The sequence below is a fragment of the Amblyomma americanum genome, chromosome 3, assembly GCF_052857255.1.
Source record: "Amblyomma americanum isolate KBUSLIRL-KWMA chromosome 3, ASM5285725v1, whole genome shotgun sequence".
Classification (NCBI taxonomy): Eukaryota; Metazoa; Arthropoda; class Arachnida; order Ixodida; family Ixodidae; genus Amblyomma; species Amblyomma americanum.
In genome coordinates this window covers 218,222,186-218,250,152 of record NC_135499.1, presented here as the reverse complement: position 1 = coordinate 218,250,152, position 27,967 = coordinate 218,222,186, and the positions used below count along the sequence as shown (strand labels likewise).

The window sequence follows — 27,967 nt, the reverse complement described above, 5'->3', positions numbered from 1 at the left end:
GAAATTTTAAGCTCGTTCGTAGAAAAGAAGGGGACGTTCACGTGCATTTATTTACATATATTTACAACTCTTTACAGCAATAGCATATACAATACTTTGCATGTGTCGGCTGCTATATACATTCCAACTCTGTGTTTATAGCCATTTACATTTATAGAATTTGTGTATTTGATTGTATTGTCACTTATTTACAGACATAAAAAATATTCATCGTAGCACAACCACATTTGTACGCTCGAGGAGGACAAAGCATCTTGTGCGCGAGCGGAACAACAGTGAACGAAACAAAACACACCTAACGCCCTCTCCTACTGGCTGAAGCGACAACTAAGGTAAAATAAACGCTGATGCTGCGCCGAAAAAATGCTGCCTTGTGGTTCGGCCTTTACAATGACTGCGCCTGAAGACGTGCTCAAGCGGACATGATTCCGATTTTATCTGCTTCCTTTCCTTCAAGCGCTTTTTTTTTTAGTTTTGCGTCGTTTTATTAGCGCCTGGTTGTAGTCAAGATCAGGCAGAACGTCCGAAATGCTTCGGCATCAGCTGCTGTGCCGTTCTTAAAACAATTGTAGCTGCAGTCTGCCACGCACAGAGAAAAATCTTTATCTATATAGTCGTAACGCTGACAGCTTAGCGTGCAAAAAGTAGAGCTACGACTTGAAAGCTACTGCTACTTGGCAGTTTCGAAAAATGCCTTCTCAGGAAGATATATCATTCCTTCTTTATTTCATTATCCTTACTCAGCATGATTGAACCGCAAATCAATAGAGTAAAACGTACTGCTAACAACATTTACCCTCTGATTTCATAATTCTGCAAAGCAGTTTCAGTACCTCTCCCGGAATGTTTCAGCGTTGTAGCCAAAAGACTAACATGATTCGAACAAGTCGCCACAGCCTTTCGTTACAATGCCAACGCCGCTGCACCACACTCTCTGTGGCTGCTTTTAAAACCGGCGCCTGCAGCGGCTCCGCGGTGAGCAGCGCCACGAACGGAGCGCTCTATGACGCGTCAATACCTGACAGGCAGCCTGACTACTATGAGGGATGCAGAGCACCGCCTCACGAAGAAAGAGAGAACGTTTAAAAAATTTGTCTTCGTCCGCTTTCCGTCGTCAGATGGCACACTCTCTCACAGGCGTAGACATGGAGGAAATTTTCCTTCCTCCATGGGCGTAGAGCAGGCGCGAAGGCTAGCCGACGGGGGAGAGCAGGAAATGATAGGAGAGGGCGTTGGACGGTCACGGTCGGATCGGGACCAGTATCCCCCTGCCAAAGCAAAAACCACCACCACCACCATTGTAAAAATAGAGGAGGCGCTGAAGAAGTGCAGGGCAGCCAGTTCCTCCCACTCATCGTTTAGAGTGCGGCAATCGGTGCGCTGCCCACAAAGGTTATCGTCAGCTGCTTAATTAAGCTCACTGCTACCATTCATACATGAATGACTTGGCTGTGTGTGGCCTTCGATGCTACAGGTATGCATACTATCAGTTCGAACTTCGCGGCAACGCCGCCTAGGCTCACAAAGGTTGGCCGCGCAGCTTAGTGGCATGAACGTTTAAATTTCCGCCTGAGAAAGACACCTCGCCACGATTCAGTGCTGCACGTTGGCTCGCGAAGCCCGAAACGCTGACTTTGTTGTGCAGCAGCCAACCACGTTTGTGAACCAAAATGGCCTGGCTGCCCATGCCGACAAGCGGCGTGCAATTCAGCGCCGCTTGTGACATTATGCAATGCAAGGCATGGTAGCATGCATAGTAGCAAGGCCATTTTGGTTCACAAACCACCGCAGCTGGATGTAAGCGTCCGATGGTGATTTTCCGCCGCCACCTAAAAGACTCACGCTCACTTTGTTAATGCGGCACAAGATGAATCCGATTAAAGCTGCTAAAGACATCGGCCGCCCTATCGGGTGTGCCCTTTACGCGCACGGCACTATAACGGGCACCCGTATGGTGGCCATCCAACGACCCAACCACGTCCTCACGATCCTTTTTGAGGGCACCCCGGTATTTGCCCTGCGCACTGTGACATCCACTGTCGACTCGCGAATCAAAAGATCCACAGGAGCGGTGCCAAAGGTGAAGTAAAAACGACAAGGGGAAATAAAAGTGGGCAAAAGGAACTGAAAACAGGGAGGTGTGCTACTGAAAGTACTACAAACAAAACCCGGGGTCTAAATTAGCAACAACATCGAGGGGGGCGACATGAGGAGGTGATTAGATTTTAGATGAATTTTTCTTCCTTCGTGAACATTCCACCTACATGATAGAACACACTGCATACATTGTCATGACAGGCAGTAGGAGGATAAGTTATCCACATTATTGAGGAAAGCTTAGAAAAACAGGATGAGAAACCCATCATGTAATACAGTCATCCAAAGGAATGCATTTCTGCAGCAGTCACACCCACAGTAGTGCATGCATTTGCATTTTTGTTCTCTTAAGGAATAAGCATTCCATCACTCACCTCCTTGGTAAAACAAGGGCGTCCAAGTTTTACAAAATTACAAGAACAACCTACTGACACAGAACTTTTTTTTTCCTATAAAACAAACTCTATAGGGCCTGTCAAGCACACCAGCGACGTAGCTATGTGAATTCATGTAAGCAGGAAATTACGGTAAAAGCATAATAGCATAGCATAGCAACATACACGAAAATGTTTTGTTAATTCACAATACAGGCACCTATGTCTATGCTAAACTGAATAACCGCAGTCGTTTTGTTTCTCCATTTTTTTTTGCTGAAACAACCAGAGCACAGATGTTTCTGTTTTATCGGTATGTGTGTTCCTGAAACTGAAAAAAAAAAAAAAAGCCATTAATTTTTGCTTTCCATTTTCTTTTTATTAACCTCATAGGCGCTTCAAAATCGTCTGCATTTTCGACTGTGGCCACCAAAATGTTTCCTGGGCTGGTATTCTGCGGGGTTCGCCTTTTTAGACATGTAAACTTCAGTCCATGTCAATTCGCTCGACCCCCAGCTTCGGGAAGTAGACGTCTATACAGGCACAGCTGCAAAATTCCACCCCCAATCTCTTGCTTGCATGCTTCACTTTTCATTACAAACCAACTGGCATAGCCTTCAGTGTCAGGCTTTCAAGGTTTTTTCATGTTTTCAGGGTATTCTTGCATGCACTCTAAGCAATTTGTTTTTAATTTATTCCCAAATTGTGCCACACTAATGCATGTTAAATGGATTGTGAACAACGGTGAACAATTCTTTCCACAAAACTTAAATCTGTAGCACGAAAAGCACAAAGGGAATGACAATAGAATACGTTAGTGGGCTAAAAATCCCTCCCGAATTTTTTTGTTGCCGCCTTTCATCTTAAGAACACGCGCCAGCTGCCATTTCATAATATTTTGTAGAATTTAAGGTACACAAGCACATTTCTTTGTGTGGCAACCTAATGAGTCATGTCCACTATCTGGAGATAATTTCAAGTGGCATACTTTTGAGGGAAAAAAATTAACCTTGTGCAAAACCACACACAAGATAAACTAAGTGGCTAGAAGCCACTACAATGTTGAGTTGGTCATTATCTTGTGCCTTCATATTTGTCGTCTTTCTCTCAACTACTTCTCAAGAAATGACGAGCTACTTCCACATAACTCTCGCCTGAAGATATAGTCTTCGGTCAAGGAACAGTTGCGTGATAAGAACATACAAGACAGGACACAGGACAAGTACTTGTCTTGTGTTTGTGCACTTTTCGCGCGACAGTTCCATGTCTGAAGAATGACACCAACTATGCTGGCATTATTTTCTGAAGAATGCAGCACTAGATTAAAAAAAAATGGCATCATTAGGCCTCTAAACGGTCCCCCAGGACAAACCAGAGGCTCACCCCCTGACCCCCCCATTCTCTTGGCAATGCTCAGACAGCTGCCAGCATCCCCCTCCGGGCCAGGTAGAAAAAAATTACTTTGGGCCACTCCAAAAAAAAAACGTACCAGCGATACCTTAACTGTTCACTGCTCCTGAAAGGTAAAGCAGAGAGCCAGAATAGGCCAATATCCCTTTCCTCTCTCAGCTTTACCACCCTGCTCCTCTCAAACTGAATCATACACGAAAAAATGGCATCTCCCACCAACACATTTGCAGCCAGCACCTACGCATACATGGCCTAAAGAAAATCGCCAGAGCCCCTTTCAAATGCTCGAGCACTGCTTACTTTTGTCGGCTGGTTTTGACTTGAGCAAGAAGCAAAGTGCACAATGGGCATCTGCACATAGGCGCTGAAATCAAATGTTTTGCTAGGAAAAGTTTCATGACCAAGTCACATTGGCCATTTGAAACAAGGCCGAACCTGCCTTGTTTCACTTGTTATGAACTTGCCAAGGCTACCAACGAAAGAATAAATTCGATGCCCCACTCCACCCGCTGTCCCATACCTCCACGCTTACCCCTACACTACTGGAGTGCAAGTGTGTTGGCAGTCAGTGTTTTGTATGCAGTGCTATCCATCCACATAAATGCTGTTCTTGCACATATTTCAGGTCTCAACAACCATTAGGACGTGTTTACATGTGCCCACAGTCCTTAAGGAATTGCAAACACATATATGTGGACTCTGATCACTAACAGCTTGCACACAAATTGCTCCACAGCTACTGGAATGGAGAGCTAGTCAAATATCACCAACACTGATTTAGCATGACCTTCACACATCTTGCTCATGGAAATATTAAAACATAACTGGGCACCATAGTTTTGTTATGAATCCAGTGTTGTAAACACAAAATGAATAACTACGGTTTTTACACTCTTTCCAAAGAATGCTCATTTATGTACAAGGCAAGAACCTCCCAGTGTCTTCTGGGACAAGGAATCTGAAGCAATATCTGTAAAGATATCTGTACATGGTACAAATATCTGTACTACCCTGGACAACCCTTTCAGTGGCCAGAAAGAGTTTTGTTACAGTGCACTATGGTAGTTATACAAGTAATACCAATACCACAAAACGGCCCTCATAAAATTGTTAAAAAGCAGCATTATGCATTGAAGCCCGATGCTAAGAGATTGAACACTCAAAATGACAACTAACAAAGAGTAGTCTTCACAGATTTAACCTTGGACATCGAAGTAAACTTGTGAAAAGGGTGTGCATCATGAGAAACACTTGTTCCAGAAAAAAGATTCAAGTACAAATTTGCATTAATTGCAAACCATGCACAAAGAAAAAAGGAAGGTGCAAAATTTAGACACACAACACACTGGAAAGCAAACTGGAAGCAGTGGGAGGTATGTTTCACAGCACTGCATAAGTATTCACTAAAAATGAAAAATACATGATAAAGTGAAAAAATCAACACTCATTTCAATACAGTAAAAGCTCATTAATTCGAACTTCAAAGGACTAGAGAAAATGTTCGAATTATTGAATAAATCTGAAAAAACTGACAAGAACCGCTTGCATCACGGTAAATTTGTTTGGTGAAAGACTGGGCAATGGTTGCCTACTTCTGGGATGTGAACAGCATGACTATGGCTATTTTTCATACTTCAATCAATGCTTCATTGCATTGGTCTAATGCTTAGGGGAATCAGCCAAGGTGGATTACTGGAATAGTATGCTAGGCTAACAACTCAGACAGACCTCTCCTGTCTCCTGTATTCATTAGTCTCTCCTCCTCCTCCAAGGTAGATTAGTTTTGTAGTAAGGGAGCAATTACTCCATGCCATTCACCCAAGCACAGCTTGTGAGCTTAGAAGCAAGTATGCTCCAAAATGGTTAACAGCCTGCACGGCATCCCTCATTGTGTGACACCGTAGCCGTGAAGCCCCACTGCTACCACTTCATACCCCTCTCAAACAGCAGCGTCACCTGTGGGGAACTTCACTGCACAAATGGTGAACGGCAAGTGACAAACACGCAGTTCCGGCGCACCGGAAGAACGGAAGAACCACGTTGACTGAAGTGAGGGAAACGCTCAATGGTGCCACGTCTAAGCAGAAGAAAAAAGGGGACAGGAATAGACCAGGGATGCACCTATCAGCATCCCAAATGGTTTGCAGCTGGACTCGGTTGGTTGGCCAATGCTCACTGGTTAAGGTACCATTGCTGCAACCTGGCGCGAAGCAAGAAAAGCAAAGTCGAAACTATGTAACCGTTCTCTGCGACGATGGTGCTGCTCGTTTGTTGTCAGATCCACCATACAAATCATGAAATTCAGGATTGAGTGAGGCTGTTTGGACAATCACATGACCCAATGTGAGGCCCATAGTGTCTAAAACAGTGAGTGTACAACGCCACAAACTTGCACAGGCGTTGGACAAGACCGTGCTAGCGGTTCAGATTACCCGAGTTTCCAAATTAACAGAAGTTCAATTAACAAGCTTTGACTGTGTTCCAATAAATTTGTTCAAGAAAAATTCATTAAAAACTATGTATGATATACTCAGTTTTGTCTTAAAATTACTTTGATTTATTTAATTAGCTTCAAGGAACACATTACAGCCAAGTTGAACAGGAGTAAACACTGATATCACACCTCTAGAGGAGATCCAACTGCTACATAACTGTGCAGCACATAAATATAAATAACAAGAATGGTAAGATAAGGGTACTAACAAAAAATGTACAGCAAATGACTACTACCAGTGACTCCAACTGGCGGATGCGTCAGCAGTCAGCGTTAATGAAACAACTGAAGACAGAATGGAAAAGACGCTCTCAGGGTTACAAGGGTCCCACTTAACCAGAAGAAAAAAAATGGAGAGCAGGAGAGAGAAAAAAATTCACTCAGAGATTGATTCAGCTGCCATGAAAAAACAACTGCTACAGGGAGAGGTGCAGAAGCAAAGGTGACAAAGAATAACCCAGCCTCACCCTCCTGCACTTTCCCACACAGCCACTGCATTATCACCATTATCTGAAGCCTGCGCCAGGCAGGCATCGAATAGCTGAGTGCAATGGAGATTATTTAAATGCAATCTTCTAGGCAACCAGGCAAGGTTATTTCCTATGCCCCTGCTGGCCAATCATGTCCTTTTATGAGTCCAGCCCCGCTAGGCACGATAAATCTACTCAAGTTCGTAGGCTCTGGCACCGCAACATCCTCATCAGTCATTTTTTTTCACACTGGTCACCGTTGTTTTCTTTCTTTGAGTCCAGTCCGGCAATGTCTTTGGCATTGTGAGGTCCATCCAAGTCCATGGGCTCCAGCTGGGTAGCATCTTGCTTGCCTTCATACTGGCCATCCATGTCTTCGCTTTCCGAGTTCAGCCCAGCAATGTCCTTGGCAGAGTGACGCACATCCAAGTCCATGGGCTTTGGCAACAAAGCATCCTCCTCAACTTGGCCCTTCTCATACTCGCAATCCATGATCTCGTCTTTTGAGTCTAGCGCAGCAGTGTCCTTGGCACTGTGAGGTCCATCCAAGTCGACTGGCTCTGGCTGGGCAGCACTCTCCTCACATTCACCCTCTTCCAATTTTTCTGAGACGAGTCCAGTAGTGTCCTTGGAACTACTGAGAGATTCTCCCATATTCAGGGGCTCTGGCTGGGCACCACCCTGCTCATCTTCATCTCTGGCAACTTTATCCCCTTCAGCTTCATCTTCAGAGCTGTCTTCCTCACCAATGTCTGAAGTGTTCACCACTATCATGCCATCGAAAGAGCACAGACAACGGTCACACTTTTCAATGTGACACACACGAACACGGCAGCGCCGCATGTGCTTCTCTTTCAGATGTTCGGCCAAGTCTTCCACATTTGTCTCGCAGGTCATGCACCGACTGCCCAGTAAAGGCTCAGCTGCCTTTGCCAGGGCAGCAGGAGCCACATCGACAGGAACTGGCTTGTTTTTAATTTTGGTCACTGAGACTGTAGTTGTTGGAGCAGGTACTGCTGGCATGCTGACTTCCTTTAGCCCGGGCCCAGGCTTGACCTTTGCAGGAATGGCTTCTGCCTTACCCAGACCTAAGGAAGCAGAATGCGGGGCCACAGCTGGCCGCTTTGCAGGCCGGTCATCTGAGCCAGCAGCAGACGAAGTGCGCTTTGAAGACCCACTGTGCATGCTGTAAACATGTGCTTCGAAAAGCCGGTAGAGACCAAATGTTTCGGTGCACACAGTACACTTGTAGGACAGGTGGGCCGGCTTTAACAACACCCGATGCACCTGCACATATAGCAAAGCAATACAGACACATAGAGCACCCGCTTCAACATTCTGAATGCTTATGAAAATATTCCACAAACAATTTTCTTTTTCTTGAGCTAGATTTCACACTATTCTATTCGCCGCACAAATTCCATAACAGCTTGCAGAAACTGAATTGTGCAACATGGCTGCATCTTCTAAAGATGACAGCACCCGGCAACCTATTCCACGCCTCTGTCCACATTAGCAGCATAGTACTCTTAAAGCCAAATTCAGCATTAAGAGAATGTTCATGGCAGCCACGATGAAGAATTTATTCACTGGTATGACGAATGTATGCAAGACAGCATAGAAAAGGGACAAGATGCAGCTGAAATCAGGTTGGGCCTACAAGTTATTGCAGCAAAACTTTTGCATGTAAAATCAACTAAATTATGAACTGTGGGGTTTCAATGTCGTGAAGCAACACGTGCTCTGAGAGATGCTGTAGTGGAGAGCTCCGGATTAATTTAGACCACCTGGAGCTTTTTAAATGCATACAGACATTGCACAGCGCTTAGGAATCTTTTGTGCTTTGTCTACTTTGAAAAGCGGCTGCCATGGCTGGGATTGAAAGAGTCAAATTATTTCCAGAGACGTCTATAGATCAGGAGGCTAGAGAGATGTGATTAAAACAGGTTACACTTTATGGAATACTGCATGAAGAAGCAGTGGTTTGTGCTTTTGCTATTACACTGACGTGCTCAATGCAACTATTACCAAAATAAAACTGAATCCAAAAAAGAAAGCATTGTGCTCAGCGATTAAATTTAATTTGTACGTGACTGCCAATCATTCATGGAAATAATTTTCAGCAAATCTGTACATGAAGTATAAAAGAAAAAAACAATATCATATACAGTATGTCGGAGGTAACAAATAAAGCAACTTATCCTCAAGCACAATAGCCAAACGGGCGAGTTGGTGGTACATATTGGTGGAAAACAGCGCAACGACGCGGACAGAGTGGAAGAAAATACAGGACAAGCGCTGACTCACAACTGAAATTTATTTAAGGAAAGCAGTACATTTTATAGAAAAAGTGGCCAACTTGGGTAGAAACTTGGGTTTTGTCTATGTACTAGCTGATAAGTTGGCCACTTTTTCTATAAAATGTACTGCTTTCCTTAAATAAATTTCAGTTGTGAGTCAGCGCTTGTCCTGTATTTTCTTCCACTCTGTCCGCGTCGTTGCGCTGTTTTCCACCAATTATCCTCAAGAACACGATGAGTGATTGATTGGCGCTAGCTGGTTTGAGAAATGATTAACATGATGTCATGAACGACTGCCACTGAACTGCCACTGATAAAACATAAATAGTCACAGTAGTCTACGAATGACTGAGCAGATCAATGGCAGTGAAAAGTGTACTCTGCACCACAGTAGAGGTTGAGGCCTCTGGTTCAAATTAAGGTGCCAAACCAGGCCTTCATCAGAGTGTGAAACCAGGCTAGAGGAGGCAGTTACCCCGAGCTAGCAGCTTAGTAGTTGACCATTTTTGTATTTGCCATGCGGCATGCACAACGACGACAATGCTAAACTGGGGAAACTAGGCTAACACAGCTGGCACCCTGAAAGTAAAGGAAGTGCATTATTATGGGATGATGAAACAGTACACTGCTCACCTGGCTCATGTGAGCGACCAGCTTGGAGGCATAGATGCGGCCACACACAGTACACCGGCCAGTGTCATTGCCCGAGTTAGCCATGTCCTGCATGTTGGATGTGACCAGGCCATGGGCACCAAGTAAATGCCGTTCGAGCCCTTGGTCTGTGAAGAAGCGCCACTGGCACTTCTGGCAATTGAGAGGAGGGCGAGTGGCCAGCATCTTGGGATGGATCTTCACCTTGTGTATCCACTGCATGTGCGTGCGAAGTTGCTCCAGGTCCTTGATGTAGCTATCACAGATCTCACAGATAACAAAGGCTATGGGTGTCCCACTGGAATCGTGCACACCGGATGTTCTTGGTCGCTGACCTAATGAAGCTTGTAAAGGTGCTGCAGCACGGAAGGGAGTTGACATTGCATTGCTGCTGCTGGAAGGCACTGGCGCACGAGCAAGAGCCACAGTCAGCTGGGGATTAGTACTGAGCAGAGGGACCAGCTCTGAACCGCTCCCAACCATATGAAACAGCCTATTTGACTGAGGGGTCGGCTGGATAAAGGCTAGCTTTGAGCGTCCTCGTCCATGGCTCTGGTTGGCCGAGGACACTGATAACAGTTGCTGGTAGCTGGGTCCCCGTGACCCAGCCAGAGCATGAGCTCCATTCTGGTTAATCACAGCATAAGGGCGGCCCTGTATACCCTTAGTGGAAGCTGTAGCATTGGAGCTCAACTCCATGCGAGTCTTTTTGTAAGACACAATGTCCTTTAGTGCAAAAGGTTTCAGTGTGACTCCTGGGGGCTCAAACTTTTCAGAAGGCAGCTGATTTATGTTACTAATGAAATGCTTCTGGCAACGGTTGGTATGAACATTGGCCTTAGATTTAAGATTTGTCTCAAAAGGACAAAATGGGCATTCATAGAAGTGTGGTGCTGGCTCCATGATTGGCAGCTGCTTGTGGGTAGCCTTCATGTGGAACACAATGGCCTTAGCATCGCGTGTTGAAAAACTGCAGAAACTGCACTGAAGTTCGCGTCGGGCAGTTAAGTGTGGCGTTAGCAGATGGCCGTCTAGAACAAGACTCGATTCAGTCTTAAAATCACACACTCTACAAAGCTTCAATTTGAAAGTGAATGGTGCATTTGCAATTTTAGACTGCTGGTGCACCTCAAAGAGCTTACGGAGCTCCTCTGCTGCATCTTGTTTACGGCCACCAGCCCTTTTCATTTCACGTTCCTTTGACCGTATTAAATCCCGGTTGAACACTTGAAGTGCTTGGCTTAGGCCAAGGCCAATAAGAAACTGCCCAACAGTGCTTGCAAAGTAGTCAGCTGGAGATATGCCCCCTTTGCCTGGAAGAAGCACTCTCTTGTCTTCTCGTTTTTCCTCAGGAGTTTCCCCATTCTGTGTTGGAAACTGGTGTGGTTTCTTCAACAAAAGGGGAGTCACAAAGGAAGGTGCATCTATCATTAATTCTTCCTCTTCCATGAGAATCTCCCCAGATTTTGTAAGAGCCACTGGCACATACTCGCCGACTTTCACATGATCATGAAGGAATTTGGGCAAGCCAGGTGTAACTCCACCACCCTCATCCGCTTCCTTGCCTTCACTCTCATGTTTCTGTTGCCCTTCTTTGCTTGTATTATTGTCAGAAGGGTTTCGAGGCTCCTTTGAGGACACGAATCCATCTTCAGTGACACCATTATGCTCTTGCTTGGAACGATCTGAATACTTTACACTGCTGCTGTCTTCCATTTTTGCATTGCCTGCTGGCTCTTCCATCTTCACTGCACTGTTACAGAGGGGAGGAGAACGATAATGCACCACTATAAATCCAGTCTGCTGGCTTAATGTAGAAAACACGCGGAGTCAAAGACCTCAAGCCCAATACCATGCTACAACAAGAACCACACCAGAACCACTGGGCTTATAGCAGCCTGTTGCTCTCAAGCACCAAAAGCACGAAAATAAAGCACCAAAAGAGATATACACCTCTGGAACCCAGGCTATAGCTTTTCGCCATACCCCATAGTGAAGAAGTGAGAGGTGTACAGCACCTGCCAGAAAAGCTCCCAGTCTTAAGCCCACCTGCATCGCATAAAAGAGTACCCCCTTCCTTGGTCCATGGGGCTGATATAGCCTATGCCCTCCTAAACAGCACCCACACTCACCAACAGGTGAACATGGCAGTGTTTGGACACAACATACAAAAGCAACACCGTTTACCGCAGAAAAATTCCCACACACGGTTGTTGCAGTTAGCTCGAGTAGTCCCCTCTAAACATTGCACACACATCCAGTGAACAGAATTTCAGCGCTCGTAAGAACAGTCCATTAGTAGTAAATCACCACAAGGAACTGCACTTTTTACAACAACGCACCACAAACTATGTCCAACAAAGCAAGGGAGCAGCACTGGGTAAAATTTCAGGCCCCAAAGACTACATGTCAAGTTTTGCATATAACCATGAGTTCAATTTCTTCAATAGGAATTGAGTTAGCTGCATGTACTGGCTCAATGCTTTATATGAATGTGGCAGCCGTAAAACAACAGCAAAAGAAACGTGAAATACAGCGTTTTTGCTGACCAATGTCATATCAAGTGTAATTCCAAGCTACCTACTCATGCGCAGTAACTAACGCTTCTGTCCACCTCACACCGAAGCATACCCAAATGGGTTGTTGGCAGCTCGTTTCCGAAATCCGCCTCGGCCACCCCCCCCAGACTCTGCACGCGGCGGGGTCGCTTTACATAACTACTTTTCCAATCGCTGACGCCTCTTGAGCTCCACTTCTCGCTTCGCTTAACTCTAAGAGATCGCGACTCCGTCTCCGAGCCTCCGATTCCTTACTTCTGGATCTTCGCGCTTCCGTCTGTTGGCCTCCAGATCTCTCTCCACGCTTCCGAGTCGTCACGTCTTTTTCTTTGGACAGCAGCCCGTTCCACACGTTCAGCCGCGTGCTGTTCTTCGGGCAGCGTAGCACGTCAGAGCTCGCGCGCTGTGGCGGCGCGTCGTATTCCCTTCCTGCTGTGCGAGTTCTCACATTACGCGGCTGCCGCAGGCGAGATCCGGTGGCGTACAGCAACAAGACAGCCCCTTACCTCCCGCGCGAATGCCCACTGCCCGACGATCCTTAAATTAATTGCCTGCTTTGTGGCTTTGTCGTCGTTTTTACAGCACAAAAAAAAAAGAAAACAATGGCACGCTCTTATTGGCCAGAAAGAGATCACGTGACCACAGATGGCGCATTTTCATTCGTCAGAATGCGACCACAAGTGACTCCGAAGTTTTCGGTTACGCACGGCTACGAACCAAGAATCTCGGGAAAAGCGTCTTATCGACGAGCAGCTAATGAATGGCAGCCCTAGGTGCCCCGTACGCAGTTTGTTTATAGCAGTAGTAAGTGCATTCGAGCTCGGCAACTGCGATGCTTTCCGAAAGTCATGTTAGGAACGGTAGTAATATTAAGCACACTTAAGCAGTTACGAACCGGAAGCAGACGAGCCAATCCGAGACGAAATAGGATTGTGGATGCGATCAGTCACCTTAACTATTCTAGAGCACTACAGCTTAACGCTACTACCACGATCCGATATACTAAACGGTTACTATGTGAAAATGGAGAAATATACGACAGAGGCGACCCCGCCGCGCTTCCTCCTCCCCCTCCTCAAGCGAGAAAAATGTGCCGCATTGATTACCTTTTTTCTGTAACGAAAGCCCAAGAAATGCATGATGCAAAAAGACCGGCCCTTCCTCCCCACAAGGCTAGCTCATGAATCCGCCCATGAAGATAACTTAAAACAGCTGCAAAACGTGTACGTTGTTATTATGTGACGCGCCGCGCCAGTAAGTTTCTGAGTCGCAACAACGACATGTTGAGGAGCTAAAAGTATTCAACACGATACACATCGGCGAAGCGGCGCTGTAAGCAGTGATCACAAGTCAAGCATCAGAACAGTTGGAGACATCGTGCTCACTCTGTAAAACATTTTACACAATGGGGTGGATTAAAATGCAAGCCTGCACCAAAACATTCAAGAGCCTCGGTCAAGAGCAGAAAACCACCCAGAAAAAAATGTTTGCACTGACTTCATGAAAGGCCCGCAGTGGACTTGCGAGATGGGCATTTTGCAACGCAATACAGAGGCAAAACGACAATTGACGCACAAATAAAAAAATAAGAATGAGCTAGGCCAAATTGGTCTTCAGAGGCCATTCCACCTCTGAAGGAGAAACGTGGGTGACAGAAAAAACTAAAGGAAAAGCTGACCGTTTTCTTTGTTATTGATGGTGTGGTGATGGTTGGAGGGGTACTAAGGAGCCAACAATCAGCAGCATTACCTTGAAATAGGCAAGCTGAGAAAGCATGTGGGAAGGTTGAAACTAATGTTTTGTTTATTAAAAACCAGGCAATGCTTGGATTCTCACAAGTTTGGTACCTCAGCTCAATTTCTGTCCGTTAAGCAGTTCTGGATGACAAGATCAAAATGCTAAATCAGCCACTGTACCCACCAGAATCAAGTCCATGTGACCCATGTTTATTTCCCAAAGTGAAATCCGCATTAAAGGGAACCCGTAATCAAATATCAGACGAGGTCAAACAGAGAACTGCATTCCTTCTGAATGAGGTTGTGTGCGTGTCCGAAGCACTGTTTCTTTCAGCAGAAAATTCACGTACAGCAATGCACTGGCAAGGGGAGGGGGAGTACACTGAAGGCGATAACAGTAAAGTTGTGAGTTGTAAATTAATCAATAGTGCCAACACAGCTCATATGTCTTAGCTACGTCCTGTGCAAATTTCTACAAAAAGTAAATTGCTGTTTGAATTACTTAAACCTCGCTGAGACTAGTCACTGATGACAAGAAGCAAGTTCGTCTCCTGTCCCAGCCTTCTATTTTTGCAGTGACCGACTCTGCTTAATTAAAAATATAAAAGCCCGAGTTACTGTGCATGTGAATGTATCTAAAACGTGTTAGGAATTTTGATTTCATTATACACGTTTTTTACGTATGCACCGCACATGCAGTAAGCACTGTATTCAATAAATGCTGCTACAAAAATGCTAGTTTGCTCCCACGCTAAAACACCACGTAGCAGCAAATTGTAAAATGATTTGCTGCCCCAGCTAGACTTGGTTTACAAAAAAATGAAGTGAAAGGCAACACAGCCTCACAATACGTCCACCTGCTTCAATGGCAGGTAGCAGCAGGCAACAATTATTTCTGAAGGCAAAAGGCAAGTCATACACAGTGAACAAGAAAAGTGCATACAATGACTTTCAAAGAAGTGCATGCAATACCTGCACAAAAAGTGCCGAGTAGAAGTAAACACCTGAATACATCTAGTAATATACCTGATCAAAACTGAAATGAGAATGACCAATGAAATCATGTTAAGACCGAGGTCCATCAGCTAAAATGATTTTGCTTTCCATAACTAGGTTTTACTTTTGGAATTCACCTCATTTTAGTTGTAAAAGTTTTAGCTGATGATCTTTCCCAAGAATGAAACTGCTGGGAAAGATTATGTATGGTCATTTCTTGCGACAACTTAGGAGTAAGCAAAGCTATAAAATATGAAGTCTATGCATGAAAAAAGATGGTAATCTCCGTCAAGTCCACATCACGTAATGTTCGCACCCTCAATTAGGCGACTAATATATCTGAATGCTGCATTTAATTTTGACAGAGAAACATTCTTTTTCTGCCCCTCCTGCAGTTTGAAAAGGCAGACTATGTTCTATGCCCTTTGTCCAACTAAAGTGCCATGCACAACAGTATGTGACTACGTTTTCTCGTGCAGGACCTCAGGTTACCTGACCATTGACATAGTTGGCATTATTGTATGATGTGAAAATGAAGGTGCATCTGTCACCACCTTCATTTCAATTTCTATCACTTCATCCATCTTTAATTTCTTCATGCTCACATTACTAATAGTTTTCCTTATTTTCTCTTTTTAGGTTGCAGGCAAAATGCACCCCAAATAAAGAGAGAAAATCAGATTCAGTCCCCATCACCTGCCAATATCATCAATGATGTACTGCCACCACTGCCACAATGAGAGAAATATATTTTTCAAGTCTTGTTTCCCCAAAGAGTTTTCTTGCCTAAAAGAAGAAAAAAGATATGCTCACTTCCAGTAGAAACGAACCTTCATATCTTTGAAAAATGATGGCGGCAGAACTCTGCATTAATTAAAGTGTGCCTCCCATTTTTTTTTTCTCCAGTGCAACTGGTCCCCTGGCCACAGTTCAGCTGACGAGGCAGTCATGGCAGCCTGTACCCCTTTCCTACATTCCTTATTTCTTGAATAAATACCACTACTGCTACTACCACCACTGCAGTGCCACATCTTCCTCCAAAATAATGCTTGCCAGAGAAAAGTCACACCAAATGCATGTCTGTCACACTTTCGAAACTGTAGCAAAGAAATCTTGAACTTTGCTGATGGCATAACCCTGCATTTTTTTGAAGTGAGTTTCATGGATAACTAACATCTCTTAAGACACCCATTATGCTCTACTATCAAGAAAATTTGAAAAATTTGTCTGTGAATACTTCGAACCCCCTATGTGACAGAAGTAACATGAATGGCTCAAGAAATTTAGGAATTCATAGACAGTGCACTTCCATGCTCATGAAATTGCAGCCTTATTAAAAAAAACACACATTTATACCCAAATAGTTACTTTCTGTACAATCCAAAGCTGATAGCAATAAAAAATTAGCTGCGGCGTGTCCTTTAAAAAAACATTTCGCCTTGCGAGAGAAGAAAAGCGACAGCTTCAGGCAAAATTTCCTAGGCATAGTGTGAGAATTTGCCACTTCCCTATCTATTTCTTCATTTGGAAAAGTGATTCTTATTTCTAGACACGTAGCCGGCATCATTGACTTCCTGAGAATGTCAGATTTTTCGAGAAAAACTTTGGAAAGTGGCACCCACAAACGTGGTCGCTGTGGCGTAAGGGGATATACTAGGATAATGAAACGTGATAAGATGGCAGTTACGTGCCTTTTCCATTGGTCCACCATTACTTATATTCATAGCAAGTGATTACCTTTAACTAAAAAACTCATCCACAAAACAAAGTTGGTATGATAGCTCTTGCATTTCTCCAAAATTGCAGAACTAGAACTTTGTAATCTCTTGTATTGAAATATAAAAAAAATGTTCCATCATTAGCTAGCTTATGCAGTAACAGGCACCCTTACTTACTGCATAAGTGCTAAAAAAGAAATCAACTGTTAATCATGATCAGGCAAGGAGAGCATGATAACATAACTGTTCCATTGGTTCAGATAACTTTTAGCCACATGCATGTGATTTCATGAAACAGCACACACAAGATTTGCCAACAGTCAAATCGGTGTTCCTGGGATAATCAGTGACAGCATCACCACATACAACGAAAGTGATGGCCCCAGGTGACTTTCCTTGGGAAAATTTGTTAATAGATTTTCATCAAATGTAATTATACTCGATTCAAAGAATAATCTGCAACCCATGAGACTAGAATGTCCAAAAAATAACTACATTTAGTTTCAGTATGAGCACAGTAGGTAAAAATAGTCTTTTAATATAGCCAGAAATAATTTATAACTGCTGATTTTATTGCATTATACTCTCAAAATCTGTTTACGCAACAAGAACATGCTTTAACAACTAACAATGTACAGATGTTCAAGATCTCTGTACTGCAACTCTGTACTGCAAGCAGTCACAGTTCTCAAAACAGAGCAACCGGATCAGTTCACTAGACAACTGAGATTTCTGCTAACAAAAAAAAAAGTACATTTGAAGAAAAGAAAATGTCACTAATAATGACACTGCACAGAAATAAATTAGATTAACTATCAAGACCAGGAGAGGCATCCGTTATCAAATTAAAAAAAAAATAAATATACACCAGGGTAGGAGAAAGAGCTCTTTTGCAATGGCTGGGATCTCAAGTGCTACATTTGGTGCTGTCCCTAAGGTTTAGTTAAAATACATGCCATGTAAATTAATAATGCTGAGCCAAGGCTTTTCCAATGATGTTCGAATATTTCCTTTTAGGCCTCTGAAAAAGGTAAGACTGCAGGTTATCCTTCCTTCATTATTTTATTTTGAGCATCAGGCAATTAATGTCATACATCACCTGAAGTGTGTTGCAAACATTAGGTGATTCAAGCAACACAGACTATAATGAACAACAGAGCATGATGGTGCAACGTATGCACTAACCACTGGGGGTAACTGCTCTTTGGCACTTTTGCCTTTGAGAAAAGTGACCGAGTGAGTGGCATGCTTCAACTTTTTTGGCGAATGAAGGGAGAATGCGGGGGGTGATAGGATGCCGTGATAAAACCGCTACCATTGCCTACTGTATCCTTCACGAAGAGCCAGTGCAGGCCAGAGGGCTGTTCGACTGTGCAAGTTTCAGCTTAGAGTCTCTAGTTTCAGCCGAGTCTCTAGTAACGTTCCTGGCTCGGTGAGCACGGCGTCTCTCGGGAACGCAGTGCGCCGAATTCTGACATCGGCAGTAACGAGACGCTGGTGCCTCGAAATTGGTCGCGTCGCAAAATCGCGATGTGTTCGATCAAATTGCTGCTTCCCTACACAGCGGCCTTGTGCCTTCCTCTCATAATAACGGACTTTCAATCAATCAATCCACACGCAAGGATTAATATTACAGAGTTGCTGCCAGTGAATACAGATTTAGAGCACTTTCCGTGTAGTATGAAAGCGCCTTGAAGCTACGCGCTTCAGACTACGTACGTGATTTTTTGTTTTTTTGCACACACCTACATGAGCTTGCTTTAAAGCACTCGGTCACGGTCGCCTACTTTTCCAGCTGGTCGTGGTCTCGACATCTGGCATTTTCTCACTCCTCACGCATCCAGAAATGGACAGGTTCGTATGAACCGCCGAAAGGCCGCGTCTCGCTCTCAAAACTATGCCCGAATGTCACGATCATTTCTCTTTCTCCCTCTCCAGCCACAGAACAGGGCACAAGCGCACGAATTCCACCATGATCACGGGGCAACAGCAGCATGCATTACAGGATGAACTTCTATAAACTTTCCACGGCACAGAAAGAAATCCTCACAGAGCGAGGGAAACAGCGCGTGATGCTTGCCTGGTGACAACTTACATGGCAATCGGCGCTGAAGAAAATCCAGAAAACGTTCCACAAGCGAGCTCATGTCGGACGAAGAGATGCACTGCACACTTGTGCGACGCGCGTTAGCAGAAGGCCTTCCCTGGCCAAAGCTTGCTATTTTGTGACAGTAAGTTCTACAGACAAACTGTAAATAAATCGCTAATAACGCGAAGTTCTAACAGTTACCGTACCTGTTCGTTATTTGTGAAAGCAGTGCAAACAGGAAGAACACTGCAGCGACCCAAATCCCTAAAAACGCGGGATTTTTTCCACCCATTGTTGACAGACTACGAGGTCGTCTGCCAAAAGATGGCGTGACTAACGTTACCGGCTTAGCGGTACCACTAATCATTTCGGTTTAGTTTGGTTTATGAGGGTTTAACGTCCCAAAGCGACTCAGGCTATGAGAGACGCCGTAATGAACGTCTCCGGAAATTTCCACCATCTGGGGTTCATTAATGTGCTCTGACATCGCACAGTACACGGGCCTCTAGAATATCGCCTCCATCGAAATTCACCCGCCGCGGCCGGGATCGAACCCGCGTCTTCCGGGCCAGCAGCCGAGCGCCATAACCACTCGGCCACCGCGGCGGCGAGTAATCATTTCCAACTGCCCTTGTTCCCGAATGGATGAGTGTGAAGAGAAAAAAGTTTTTGAAAATGAAGGGCAAGTCCCTCAATAGGTTTCTGAGGAAAGGAAAAAGCATAGTAACTGTCTGACTACTCCATGGACCCCTCGCCCGCGGCACGCTGTACCCGCGCCGTGAGCGAAAGGAAGAAGGTGGGATTGAAAGAAGAGAGAGAGGTATGTGCCATGTCATGAAGGCAACAACAACAACAAGAGACTGAGGAAGGCCTTAGGACCAGAGCTCAAGAAGGAAAGATATGGGCTTTAGCTCCAGGAGAACCTGGTTGATGTGGTACATGAGAGCGTTTCACCGCGTCCATTCATTCAGGTGATAGGGACATTAGGGAGTCATAGTGTTGGCAGTATGCACAAGCAGTGCACCAAGGCAATGCAAACGCATCGGGGACGATGGAAGGGGGGAGTAGTCTGGTTGCAGCCCATGCAGTGCATCAGTAAAGTATTCAAATGCACTCTTACATGAATATTTTTATTGAGAACACATTCGAACACAGTGGTGCTTTAACACACATCTACCATAATTCTGTCATCATTTCAACGAAGTGCAACACACACTATTGAGCATACAGGCAGTCAAGGTGGGCAACAGACATCAACATCAACAGTGATATGTATGGGGTTTCTGATTGTGCACGTCTCACGTCATTTGTGGTGATATGTAAAGGAATCTAACATCAACTGTACTAGCTTGCAGGAAGTTTCAATGGCTTTATCATAGAGGGCTTCAAACAGTGTTGTATTGCTACTGGACCATACAAAATTTTCATACAAAATAGATCTACTTTTCACAGGAGTATCACTCAGAAAGACCAAGTAGCCACTTCATGGGGGCATTATAGCTGTATATTACTGGCACTCAGACAACTTGGCCGTATGTCACAGGCATAGGCGTGCAGAGGCACCTCCATAAAGAAGAGGCCAAAGTTTGTCTTGTGGGAAGGAGTAGAGAATAAGGAACAAAACTTGCGACACCCCCTCCCTTAAAGGGCAACTCCGGCGTTTTTACAACCTTCACGGATTTTACTAAAACTTTCATTGTACGTTCTCCACAGTCCTCTGACCTTTATTGCCAAATTTCACAGCCCAGCATGTGTTTCAGTCCAAATACAAAATTTTCCGATTTCAAGGTCTCAATCATGAGTGATTTCTACGGGCAACCTTGCATGTGTGAAGTCACAAGCTGCACACCTGTCGATATTCATTCTGCGTTTGCTGAAGGACAAAATTTCGAGCTTGTTTGGTCATTTCACACAAATATTTATCCAAGCTGTCACTAAAAAGCTACCAATTTAGCCAATCAATGCATGCACGTTAGGTTTTATGACAGTATCCATGGCGCCAGAGTTTGGTCTGTTGTGATGTCACACTTTGGTCAAAATCTAATTTCAGTTTTCTGGTTTTTTGCAGTTTTAAAATACTTCCACTTGGTTTTCTGAGAACCGTTTTTTGTGCCAGAGAGAGGGGACTCAAAGGAATGTGAATTGATTATAAACTCAAATTGTTCAAAAATACTGTTGGATTTGCCCTTTACGGAGAGAGAAAGGGTGACTATTCTCCCTTGCTACCCTTGTATGCCCATATACGATCACAAGAGCATATGTAATTAGAATATACATCAGCATTAAAGAGTACAACTGATGATGCAAAGAAAAAGCAAAGATAAAACCATTGCAGTAGCAGAAAGCAAATCTCTAAATCATTTAAAACCAACATTGTTGGACATGGCACAATTGAGGAGCATAAATATGGAGTTTAACCAAAAGCCCTAACATACACAATGGCCGAAGATACAGAAAGAGTAGCCAGTGCATAGATGAGGAACAAAAAATGACGCTTCACAATACACATACTTCCATGCAGAAATAAAACATGGCACACAGAAAAGCAATGCCTCTTATTCAACTTAGCAGTAAAGTATTGATAATGCTTCACATGCTCAGGGTAACAAAGACATTACACTCCCATATTTCTGCCTCTACACTTGAGCTGTTAAAGGGTCACAATACTAATCCTTGCACTATTAATGATTCCTGCACTGCTGCCATGCAAAAAGCTTGCTGCATCAATTTGTAAGTAATGGTACTCTTCATCCTGAAGAGTTAAAAAGTGAAAGACTTCAATACAAGCGTTAGGGTCAAAAAGTTTACAAAGCAGCAACTTCTCACACCCAACCACGCATATTCACTCAACGACAAAACATCATTAAGTCTGTATCCATTATTATCCAGAAACATATTTCACTTGGCAGCATTGCTTGTGGCATGCGCTCTGTAAAAGTCTACACTAGAGACGCACGCAATGCGTCTCAATGCGCAGTGAAAAAAATTAGGGATAAGAAGCAAACCCTGGCTTAAGAAAAAATTCCCTGTACACAAACTTAGCGACAGGTCACACCTGCCACTTAACCCTAAGTTACCTATACAAGGTATTTTTTCACCTAAAGAATGGGCAGAAGAAAACATAGTGCTCCCTAGCAGCAAAAGAGCAGGTAAGTTGAATGACAGTCCGATTTATTTCTGCCACTGTACCAGAAATGATGAAAGGTGACACTTTGAGTACTTAACTCTGCACAAATCTGCTTACTATCAGGAGTGCAGATACATAACGCATATCCTTTGTTTTTTTTTGCCACTGTATTTACACTTCTTTGAAATTTATAAAAAACACGTGCCTATATTTAGAGATTTGCGAGGATGGAAACATTATGGAAACAATAGCCTTCTGTGTTACAAGGCAGCTCTTTGTGTGTCGATGATGCAGCTGATTTAGCAGTATATCGCTTTCTGGACATTTTACAAAAAGCAACAGACAAATTTTAAATGTCAACCTAATGACAGCAGTGTGTGAGAGTTGAGATCAGAGCAGAGTTTACACATTCATTCACTTTACCATTCTTTCATACTAACGCTCATGCCCCCATCTTGTGAAATTCACTATAACATTTGAAAGGAGCTATCAGTCACACTGCCTGAACTGCATATGGGGAACAGAACAATAGACAATAATCACAGAATGAAATGTGCACCTTCAGAGTCTTGTGCCACACATCTCCCCATGGTTAACATAAGCAGAATTAATACAAAAAAAAATGTGCTAGACATTCTTAAGGCAGGTCATTAGAAGAAAATGCTAGTCCTAATAACAGCAATATAAAAACACCCAAGACAATTACAATGGGTTGTCAGGCACTACTGAATGAAACCTCATACAAAGCAGAAAACTCTTCCACAGGGCATCCCAGCCAACACAAGCCAAAGATTTAAAAATACTGGCACTGGTTCAGGCGTAGAAAGCGAGACTGGACTATTCAAAGTTGCTTAGAGCACACAGGAGTATTTTCACTTCATGCAAACTGAACTAAGTAGTTGAATGAGCTTTTAAACTGCTATAAATGCACAAGAAATTTTCTGTAACAAAGTTGGACAGACTCCAGAAAAACATAAATGGCACAAATTTAATTGCATTGTAAGTAGGGGTGTGCGAATATTGAAAATTTCGAATACAAATCGAATATGTTTGATATTCGATTCGTATTCGAAAATTGATATTCATGAATTTCCGAATATTCGAAAATTCCCAAATACTCGCCAGCAATCGTATACTGCGCATACTTTCATAAATTCGACCGTGGCAAAAACCACATTATCTGGGCAAATTAGCTGATAATCGAGTTAAAAATTCCAGGAAAACAATACAGAGGTCCTATCCCCTTCCTTCTCCGCCGTTTAAGTGGGCTTTCCCATATATCACCCGTGCTGTGAACAAGATGGCCGACGGCCCGCTTCGAGCAATCGCAACGCGAAATCGCGCTTTTTTTGTAATACTTCGGTAATACGTTACATATCTAATGCCCACATCCGAAGAATGCGTCCTGTCGCCTTCATAACTCTTCGAGCGTGACTTCCGCCATCCCGTTTTGTAAACTACGCTATGCGGGAAAGCCTACTTGCGGGATGCCGCGGGAGCCTTCTGAAGGGGTGCGTCGAGTAGTCACAATAGGGCAAGCGATCCTGTCAAAATCTCGCCTATTGCATGGTGCATTGTAACCTGCACACTTCTTTAGCGGGCGTAACGGCAGGCGTGGCAACAATCGGAAGGCCTCTGTCGCTAGGGCAAAAAAATAGCCTGCCTGCGTAGTTTCGGCTTCTGAGCTTCACCGCTGCCCCGCGACAACTTCAAACGTCGGCCCACGCATTCGCCGATAGTCCAATCCCAGCTCCGCGCGGCTTATTTCTTTTTCAGTTTTCTAAACCGCCTCGCTGCTCCAACACCAGTGTGTGTTCCCCGGCACCTTGCTTGCATTTGTGTTGTTCTTCCAGCACTCCAAAACGGGTCGCTCGTCACGGGCTTACAGGTGTTAGCACAATGGAGCCGCCTCATAAGGCCTTGCTACATCTTCAGCATCGGCAGCATTTTTTTTTTTCAGGGGGATGCGGGCAATTTTATTAACAGAGGCCTTCGGATGAACCGGGCATTTCTTCCGATCCTTTGAACTCCGAATGAATAAGGTTATTTTTTTGTTGCCAGTCTTCTCATTTTATGGATTTTGTTTTGCATGACCTCATTATAGTTTGGATACTGTTATGCTGTCTAATCAAGCAGTATACATTTCTGTGCACATCATGTTTTTTTATATGGTACTGAGGCAGTCTAGTTTTGTTTATTTTAGTTGCAAAGACCATACACTATTTTGAAAAAGTAAGGGCAACAACATTTGCTTGCTCATCGTTTTCTGAAATTTTTTGTACTGAACAGATATTCGATATTCGATTCGAAGCCATTTTTTCTTCATATTCGTATTCGGTTCGTATTTGAAAATTTCAATATTCACACACCCCTAATTGTAAGTGTTTTCTGCATACTGAATAAGGGATATGAAATTTGAGATGCACTTGACAAGACCATACATTCTGAACACCCTGTGCCTGCTCTCCCATGATGGCCACTGACACAGCACATCAAAGTCCACACAGTTGTTGCAGTCATTATTGGCGTGTGTGGATGGCTGTAATCCTGTTCTCGTCTGGGCTTTCATGTGTTGTCTTTAAGCACGGGGAAAAAAAAATGAATATATTTATTTTTTCAGAAATTGCACGTCTCCGGATTCCTTTTCATGCTCTACAACTTTCTATTCAAAACTTTTTTGTATGCCCAATAGTTTTTTGTCAGCAGATTAAATTTAGGAAATTATTTTAAAAAGGTCATAGCAAAATGGACTGAAAGTGCCAGCCTAGGTTTTTTCTAAACACTTGCCTATAATACTGTTTCAGTTTCATTCATGCAGCTTGCACCAGTTTTCGCAAACCCTTGGTTCACGTTAGCTGGCACACCCAGTGTAAGGCTGAACCGTCCAGAGACCAGGTTTGTCCACAACAAAATCAAAGATATTCACACAGCCTGAATGCACTCGGGAAAATAAATACTGCACTCACAACAATCTCGGGCAAAACTCTTGCACCACGCAAACACCATAATTCAAGTGCTTTTTAACCTTTCCATTTAGGTCACAAAATAAAATGAGCTCTCTTCAACACATGTGATAACATGCCTGTCCAACGCAGGTCACACAATACGTTTTCTTTCAGAATTTGTGCAACTCAAGAAGCACGCTTATGTACTTATTTCAGATGTTCACCTCAGCAACTCTTAAATTTTTTCCTCCACCACTGATTTCTTTTTCACACAGGAATTTTAACACAAACGACGTATCATAGTCTGTTTCGCATAATAATACATTTGGCATCAGTACATGCCTAGTCTAAGAACTACAAACAGAAAAGCACGTCATTTCAGAGCTCGGTCTTTGGAAGAGCAAGTTCAGCCAACAGAGGTGGCTGGTATAGTCATCTGCCTGGAAATGGCATCAGCAACCCTGCCAATGGTCATCATTGTTGGCTCTGTCACCACTTAGAAGAAGGTGACACTAGCTAGCTTGAGTAGCTGAACTAGTTCTTCCAAGAGCAGAGCTCACACACAACAGTGGTGATCTATCTCTGGCATCTGAACCATGCAAGTGCCATTTCTGAATGCAATTACAAACAAAATAGACCTCAAAATGCAACTGCAAATGACTGGAGCATCAGGAAACCAAAGCTGTAGAAAAAAGATATTTAGAAAGCCGCCAAGTTAAATAACCAGGCTGTTGTACTGCAATGACATCTTGTTTTGAGTATTGTTTTGAATGGCTCGGCAAACACATCCCCTGATAGCCCAGATGGCACAGTAAGGGCATGATGCACATCGTTCAAACAGGTTTTGCATGGAGGAAAGAGCAAGCAGAGCAGTAAAAATTAAAGCAAGTGAAGTCACCTCGTCCCTTTCACTACCCTGTTCAATTTGCAACCATGGGTTTACTGTCTCACTCCTGTTACAGCAAGAATTTTGTGCGTTTCCTCCAAAAAGAATTCAGGATCGGTTATCCTGCTCCTTAGGTAACAAGCTGAGCATCAACAAAACTGGTATATGCACCACCACCAATATGAACTGATTTTTATGGAAAATCCCAGTGAATCCGCATGCCTTATGATTAGCGATGAAATTCAAAAGGAGTCACAAATCTTGTTGCGGGGTATCCACGGCATAATTCAAGGTAATGGGCCCATGCCACAGAGTCTCTGCACTGAATTGAGCCGTCACCACTGTTAGTGAATGTGCGTTTGTAGGCATGTGTGCATGTGTGCACACATTAGGCACACTACTACCATTAGTGTGTGCCCTTAAGAGACCTGTGGCACAGCGGTATGTGGTACACTCAAGGTTGTTCTAACCGTAAAAAGTTGTGGCCTATACTGCTCAGATCATCCTTTCGTTTCAACAGGCTGAAGTTTAGTCTGCTGCAGCAGCATGTTCAGGTTGTCGCGGGCACTTTTCAGGTCAGGTTTGAGCTTCAGTGCATGACGGTAGCACTCCTCTGCTTGGTCGTACTTTTTCCAGCGATGGTAGAGCACACCTGTACGAGAAGACCATTTCAACTTACTCGGGAGCAATGGCATGCCAATGACGCAACAACGGGCACCACTCAGCAGTAGTGAATTCTAAGCATGATAAGAAATGGCATTCTGCAGATTACTATATGCAAACATTATGAAAACGAAGCAAACTCCAATTCAAAACTTGAAACCTGCCTCCTGGGAAGTCATACTAAACAAGCTGTTCAGTGAAAAAGCTGAACGAGGTGGGAATAGACGGCCAACACATTAGGAGACCAACCCACAGAGCAATGCACGTGCACATTATCCAATAGCAGTACACTTCAGCAATACCCCACACACCTTAGCTAAGTTCCTTTGTGCACGAGAGCCACAGTTGACACCGTGGCCTCCCAAATTTCATGCTTATGTTTACTTTTTGTAATGAGGGAGATTAACACTTGTTTAAGTACACCAGAGCAGAAGGCCGCAGAAACTTTCTGCGAGTCATTTAGCTGTAGATGCACTGAAATACACAAGCACCTCAGGAATAAATGTACCGTATTGATTACACAAAAAATAAATGGCTTTAGTGTGCACTCACTATGCACTGGCTGCACAGCACATTTTTGTTGATACAGCACGCACAGCATGATTGCTTTTGAGCATCTAGTTTTCTGAAATACTTGCTGTGGAAGTAATACAGTACAGGATACTGGCATGACAGCAATATTGCTTCCAGGCAAAGAGAACGTTAGCAATCAAGAATCATAGGATCTGTCAACATGCCTATTTTTCAGGTGAACCTGCCATCATTCCTTACATAACGAAAGCAATTTTTCCCCCTACAAAGTTACAGTTTGGGAGGCGGGGGGGGGGCGCAATCATTAAATAACATATTTTGAAAATTTTATATCTTGACTAAAAAAGTAACACACTTCTTCAACACCTGGCGGTGTCCACTGTGCAAGTAAATATGGTACATGATTTTGCAGTGCTAGGAGCCTTAAAGGTGAGAAGACTGGTACCAGTATAGCTGAGTAGCACAGTTACTTTGAAACAAGGCCTCTCGGTACAAATGTAAACATGCAAGGTAATCCGTGCTAAATGTAGTTTTGTAAATTTTTATGTAGTACAAGAGTGCTCCAAACCTTGTTATAACACTACCACAAAAACTACAGCGCTGAAATAGTGCTCTGGCTTGCCACACTTTCTTAGAGGGGCCAACCAGTGCCCATAATGTGTCACAAGATTATAGTGAAAACGAAAAGATTTTGCCTCATATATTGTAAGGACTGAGCAGTCCAATATCAGGAAACAAGGATTTAAAATTTTAATTTGGCACTGAAAATTGCATAAAACAAATAGAAGTGCCACTTTGCAGTAAAACCCTGTCATTATTGGTGTATACCACAATGTGACCACATCTCAGTAAAATATTACTGATTTGTTTAAGTGCACAATGTTTTTCAGAGCAAAAGCACTACTTCACTAGCAATCCTGAA

General features: G+C 43.7%; 3 protein-coding genes and 1 long non-coding RNA gene across 5 annotated transcripts in view; 1 reads left to right on the top strand and 3 right to left on the bottom strand.

The window, feature by feature from the left end:
* The window catches only part of LOC144126092 (uncharacterized), a 37,915-nt gene extending 18,744 nt beyond the window's left edge, over positions 1 to 19,171 (bottom strand). Inside the window, exon 1 of the mRNA XM_077660020.1 lies at positions 18,900 to 19,171. Coding sequence (XP_077516146.1) covers positions 18,900 to 18,951 — 52 coding nt within the window. The 5' untranslated portion in view covers positions 18,952 to 19,171. The remainder of the gene's footprint in view (positions 1 to 18,899) is intronic.
* On the bottom strand, positions 20 to 14,616 carry LOC144126091 (uncharacterized). Of its 2 annotated transcripts, none has more exons than XM_077660018.1 (3): positions 12,861 to 14,616; positions 9,779 to 11,549; positions 20 to 8,132 (listed from the first exon to the last, which is right to left on the bottom strand). In XM_077660018.1, the coding sequence occupies exons 2-3, from the start codon at positions 11,537 to 11,539 to the stop codon at positions 7,080 to 7,082; spliced, it is 2,814 nt and encodes a 937-aa protein (XP_077516144.1). In that variant the 5' UTR covers positions 11,540 to 11,549; positions 12,861 to 14,616; the 3' UTR covers positions 20 to 7,079. The 2 variants fall into 2 exon arrangements, with proteins under 2 accessions (XP_077516144.1, XP_077516143.1); XM_077660017.1 differs by having other exon boundaries at positions 12,610 to 14,614.
* LOC144126093 (uncharacterized) lies at positions 17,105 to 18,893 on the top strand. Its single transcript, XR_013313450.1, has 3 exons — positions 17,105 to 17,834; positions 18,600 to 18,658; positions 18,743 to 18,893. It is a non-coding gene; the product is annotated as an uncharacterized LOC144126093 (long non-coding RNA).
* Positions 19,172 to 20,004: 833 nt separating the features above from the next.
* The window catches only part of LOC144126090 (protein O-mannosyl-transferase TMTC4-like), a 48,028-nt gene continuing 40,065 nt past the window's right edge, over positions 20,005 to 27,967 (bottom strand). Inside the window, exon 15 of the mRNA XM_077660016.1 lies at positions 20,005 to 26,503. Within this exon, the coding sequence (XP_077516142.1) occupies positions 26,352 to 26,503 (152 nt within the window). The 3' untranslated portion in view covers positions 20,005 to 26,351. The remainder of the gene's footprint in view (positions 26,504 to 27,967) is intronic.

Excerpts from the sequence above, each read along its gene's own strand:
- LOC144126091 (XM_077660018.1), bottom strand. The coding sequence starts at position 11,539 with ATGGAAGAGCCAGCAGGCAATGCAAAAATGGAAGACAGCAGCAGTGTA. Across the intron at positions 8,133-9,778 it reads TGGTCGCTCACATGAGCCAG|GTGCATCGGGTGTTGTTAAA; the intron begins GTGAGCAGTGTA and ends CTATATGTGCAG.